Here is a 5084-nt window from a genome sequence, read left to right as displayed (position 1 = left end):
CGGGCAGAGCCCGGCTGCAGCACGGGGGAGAGAAGCAGGGAAAGCTTCAGGTTCCTGCCTGTGCCTCCTGACGTGCCGCCAGCCCGGTGCACCGCTGTGCACATGGGGGAGCACAGCGCCATGAACCCCAAAAAGATTGATCAGAGACATGGAGCCACTCCTCACCGGGCTGTCGCAGGAGGGCCGGCAGCCCCGATCGCTGGGTGAGAAGCCCGTTGTGATGGGTGCACGGGAAGGGGCATGTCTGGAGCAGAGGGGACAATACCTGCCGGGGACTGGCACTTGCCGAAGGATGTAGGAAACGCATCCTGGGGTTGTGCCAGACGTGTGGTGGGATGTTGAGGGGAGGAACCAAAGGTGGGGAAGGGAGGCAGCAGGGTGGTTTGGGACTACCAGGGCCAGACTGGGGACCCGGCCATCAACCAAGAGACCCAGGTGTTTGAGAGAACCTCTGCGACTGAGACCACTGGAGGGGTTGAATGCTGGAGGGAACGGGAGGCCCAAGCCAACTGCCGGTGGGACCATGGGGTTTGGGGGTCAGCTGAGACCTGTTGGTGTATGTGTGTCCATGCAAGAGGCAGTTACAGACGAGAGAAACCATGGACCAGACTTGGGTAACTGGGTGTCTGAGGGCACTTACTGGGGGGATGCGCGATGCGCCTACACGTCCCTGTCCCTGCTCAGCCTTGCTGCTGGCAGGAGCGGGGGGCTGGCACTGCAGCAGCCCCCCTCTGCCAGGCAGAGGATTTGGCAGCATCTGGTGGGGATGGCCCTGCTGCTCAGACCTGCAGCTGCTCGTGGCCCATCAGCCTGGCTGGGCTGAGGCCACCCGCACTTATCTCAGCCTGGGAGCCCTGGGTGGGCTGTGCCCCTGCAGAGCCCCTCGCACGGCCCTCACATCTCTGCTGCGAGAGCTCAATCTGGCCCATCTCTTGCACCCACCTCCTGGCAGAAGCAGCTGCCGATGGGAGTCAATCAAAGCTCCTCGCCCGCCTCCCCTTTCCCAGGCAGTGCGTAATTACTGGGAGCGGGAGCGAATTCATTCAGCTCTTTGCTCAGATTTCCTCCACCCCTTTTCATGCTGCTCATGTCACTCAGCACACAACGGCGCGCAGTCACGCGGCTGGCAGCCCCAGGTAGATGACGATTCCAGTCCCCTGGGACGGGGCTTGGCCTGATTAAGAATCCAGATGCTCCTAACTGGGGCGACTGGGTTCAGCCCAAACCTCTAATATTCACCTAAATATCTTTGCGCATCAGGAGCTGGAAATCCTTCCCAACATTGAGCTCGCTGCACTGCATAGCCACAGTCTGGAAGAGAGAGGGGGATGAAAGAGTAAAGCTGGAGTGTTATGAAACCAGTAGGGAAGGGGGGAGAAGATGTAGCTGAGATACTGTGTATCTGGGAGCTGAGCATCCCTGCTTTGAAGATCCTGCTCCTGTGCTGAATCGTGGAGCCATTTGTGGCCAGAAAAATAATCGTGTCTTTGGGATTTGTTCCTTTTCAGGCTGATCCTTTTCCAAACAGTCAGGAAGGAAGCCTTGAGAGGGGGTGGGTGCCGCAGTGCAGGGAGAGGGACAGACCCCCATACCCATGGTCCTTGGGCTGGTCCCCCCGTGCAGGAGGGCAGGTGCCAGACTGGGCAGCCCATGCGATGCTCCCAGGTGTTGATCCTCCTCATCCTGGCTTTTACGGTGGCTGGAGGGAAGCCCATGAGGGGCGAAGGCTCTGGGGTGTGAAATCCCCCCCGCGGAGGGATACATCTGCCCCAGCCCGGTTGCGCAGGGCCCCCCGAGCACCCTCGGCTGCCGGCTCCTGGGGGTGCAGGGGAAGCGGCGCTGCCATCCCTGGGTGTTGCCCTTGACAAGCAGGGCAGCCATGCCGCGCCATGCCGGATCACCCCTGTTCCCTTCAGCTCCCCGCATCCCTTGGCACAAACGATAAAAATAAACCTCACCCGGCCGCCTTTGCGAGCTGCCGGGGCCTGGCTGGCGCCCAAGCTGCATCCGCAGGACGCAGGTGCAGAGGGCCCCGACCTTGGGGAGGTGCATCGGGGTGGCGGGAGAGCTCATGAATGAACGCGGGGCGGGTGCAGGCATGGGTGCGTGCGGGTGCGTGCGGGCGCGCGCACCCCCTCGTGCCCGCGGGTGTGGATGTGGATGTGGAGCAGGGAGCCAGCCTTGTTGTTATTCTGATCACAGCGGCTCTGATTCACAGACTTGGATCATGAATATAAGTGAAGACTTTGACGTCAGAGTTGAGATTTATCAGCAGATCCAATGGGGCAGGAATATTAAGTGCAAGTCGATGCCAGCTATCTGCCAACGTTATTAGCAATGCTCGCCGAGGAATGAGGCTTAACACCAAGGACTGGAAGGACTGGGAAGGAAAAAAATAAAAACACGGGGGGAAGCAAGCTGATCCTCGAGCATTAAAGCCAGGTAAAACAACAAGCCCCGGTGGTGGCGGCTGCCCCCCGGGCTGGGCTGCATGCAGGAAGGGGCGATGCTGGCAGTGGGCTGCGGGCAGAGCCCCCCTCCCCTCCTCCGACCTTCACACCTGCCCGGCCCGGGGAGGGGGGGGCAGGATTTACCCTGCCAGGGGGACCGCGCCGAGCAGGGCAGCATCTTGCAGCTGTTGGCAGCTGGCTGGGAGCATCTTGCACCAGTCTCCTCCAAAGGCGGGGAAGGGAGGGAGGCAGGAGAAAGTTAACGCAGGCTGTCCCTCGCCGCTGCCCCCCCCTCGCACCCGCGGCTCCGCATACATGCGGGCTGGCCTATTAATAGTATTTATTTTTACTCACTGCGCGCAAAAAAGAAAGGGCTGCGGGGGGTGCGGGGCGGGTGGTGCGGGGCCTTTGCGCTATAAATAGGCGGCAAAAGGTACCCGCGCCCCGGGGGAGGGAGGGGGACGGGTGCGCAGCCCTGCGGCTCCTGCGCGGGGCAGAGCGCATGGGGGCTGCGGCCGGCGGCGGGGCGCGGAGCCGTGCCCGGCCTCAGCCCGGCGGGAGCGGCGGGAGCCGGCGGCCGGGGCGCCCCCGGCGCGGGGTGCGTGCGGTGGGGGGTGCGGCGGACCCCGGCCCGGGGTGGGGGGGGCACCTCCCGGGGAAGCTGCAGTGGGGCAGGGGGAGGCGGCCGGGGATGCGGCGGGCGGGGGCGGCCCGGTGCGGGGCTGCTGCGGGGGGTCCCGGGGCTCCGGGCGGGGTGGGTGGCTCCGGAGCGCGGTGCGGGGCTCCGGGGGGCTGCCCGGGCTCGGGGCGGGGGTCGGTGCAGGGATCCCCGGGCTCAGTGCGGGGCTCGGTGCGGGGATCCAGCGGGGCTCCGTGCCGCGCTCCCCGGGCTCGGTGCGGGGCTCGGTGCGGGGGTCCCCGGGCCCGGGGCGGGGCTCGGGGCGGAGGTCCTGGGGTTCGGTGCGGGGCTCCCCTGCCTCGTTGCGGAGCTCGGCGCCTGTCCCCGCCGTCCGGTGCCCGTGTCCGCCGGCGGCGCCCCTGACCGCGTCCCTCTGCCTCTCTCCCCAGCGATGCTGCACGGCCCCGCCGCCATGGGGGAGCCGTGGCAGCCGCAGCCGCAGCAGCAGCAGCGGCTCCCGGGGCTCGGCAACGGCTCGGAGCCCAGCGCCTGGCCCTCGGCGGCGGGCGGCCCGGGCACGGCGGCGCCGGGCGGCGGCGGCGGGGCCGGGGGGACCGTCAGCCCCTGGGACATCGCGCTGTGCGCCACGGGGACGGCGGTGGCGGGGGAGAACGCGCTGGTGCTGGCCGTGCTGTTCTACACGCCGAGCCTGCGGGCACCCATGTTCCTGCTGATCGGCAGCCTGGCCCTGGCCGACCTGCTGGCGGGGCTGGGGCTGGTGGCCAACTTCGCCGTGCGGTACCTGCTGCGGCCGCCCAGCGAGGCTGCGGAGCTGGGGGCGGCGGGGCTGCTGCTGGCCGCCTTCTCCGCCTCCGTCTGCAGCCTGCTGGCCATCACCGTGGACCGCTACCTGTCGCTGTACAACGCGCTCACCTACCACAGCGAGCGCACGCTGGGCTTTACCTGCGCCATGGTGCTGCTGATGTGGCTGCTGTGCCTGGGCGTGGGGCTGCTGCCCCTCCTGGGCTGGAACTGCCTGCGGGACCAGAGCGCCTGCAGCATCCTGCGGCCCGTCACCAAGGACAACGCGGCGGTGCTGGCCGTCACCTTCCTGCTCCTCTTCGCCCTCATGATGCAGCTCTACCTGCAGATCTGCAAGATCGCCTTCCGGCACGCCCAGCAGATCGCCGTGCAGCACCAGTTCATCGCCACGGCGCAGGCCACCTCCACCCGCAAAGGGCTCTCCACCCTCTCGCTCATCCTCGGCACCTTCGCCCTGTGCTGGATCCCCTTCGCCATCTACTCGCTGGTGGCCGATTCCAGCTACCCCGTGGTCTACACCTACTCCCTGGCGCTGCCCGCCACCTGCAACTCCCTCATCAACCCCATCATCTACGCCTTCAGAAACCCAGACATCCAGAAGTCGCTCTGGCTGGCCTGCTGCGGGTGCATCCCTTCCACGCTCTCCTCCAGACCAAGGACATCCAGCGACGTGTGAGGACTGAGCACGGAGCGAGAGGCGCTCCCTTGCTCTCCTCCTCCTCCTCCTTTTCCCCTCTGTTATCGTTTCCTACCGGGAGGAACACCCCGGGCCAGCACATCTCGTTCCATGAAAAGATGGCCAAAAAGAGAAAAAAGGAAAAGGGAAAAAGAAGGGGGAAAGAAAGAGAGAGAGTAGAATGATAATGGTTTCCTTTTAGAAATGTTATTTTCTTACACATTTTATTTTTTATTTAAAAACACAAAACACCAAAAAAAAAAAAAAAAAAAAAAAAGAAAAGAAAAAAGAAAGGATCCTCGTACGATGGCGTTTGTCTCCTCTCGGGGTAAGGAGCCAGGGGAGCAGAGGGCTTGCCAGCCCTGGCCAGGTGGCTTCCACCTCTCCGGGACATGTCCCATGAGTGGCAGCCACTGGGAGCCACAGGAACCAGGGTGGAAGGGTATTGGTTTTCCCCCTGGCGGGGCTGGTCCCCACATGTGGGGTTGTTGTGCGGGGTGCCCATCCTCCTAAAATC

The 5084-nt window shown here is 64.6% G+C and overlaps 1 protein-coding gene across 1 annotated transcript; it reads left to right on the top strand.

The window, feature by feature from the left end:
* The first annotated feature begins 2136 nt into the window (after positions 1–2136).
* Positions 2137–5084, top strand: LOC130158815 (G-protein coupled receptor 12-like). The gene is made up of 2 exons (XM_056359872.1): positions 2137–2442; positions 3519–5084. Exon 2 carries the CDS (start codon positions 3521–3523, stop codon positions 4565–4567), a length of 1047 nt encoding a protein of 348 aa, XP_056215847.1. The 5' UTR covers positions 2137–2442; positions 3519–3520; the 3' UTR covers positions 4568–5084.

The sequence above is a fragment of the Falco biarmicus genome, chromosome 14 (assembly GCF_023638135.1).
Source record: "Falco biarmicus isolate bFalBia1 chromosome 14, bFalBia1.pri, whole genome shotgun sequence".
NCBI classification, from domain to species: Eukaryota; Metazoa; Chordata; class Aves; order Falconiformes; family Falconidae; genus Falco; species Falco biarmicus.
The sequence above is the reverse complement of the archived record's forward strand: the minus strand, read 5'-3'. Positions and strand labels throughout refer to the sequence as shown.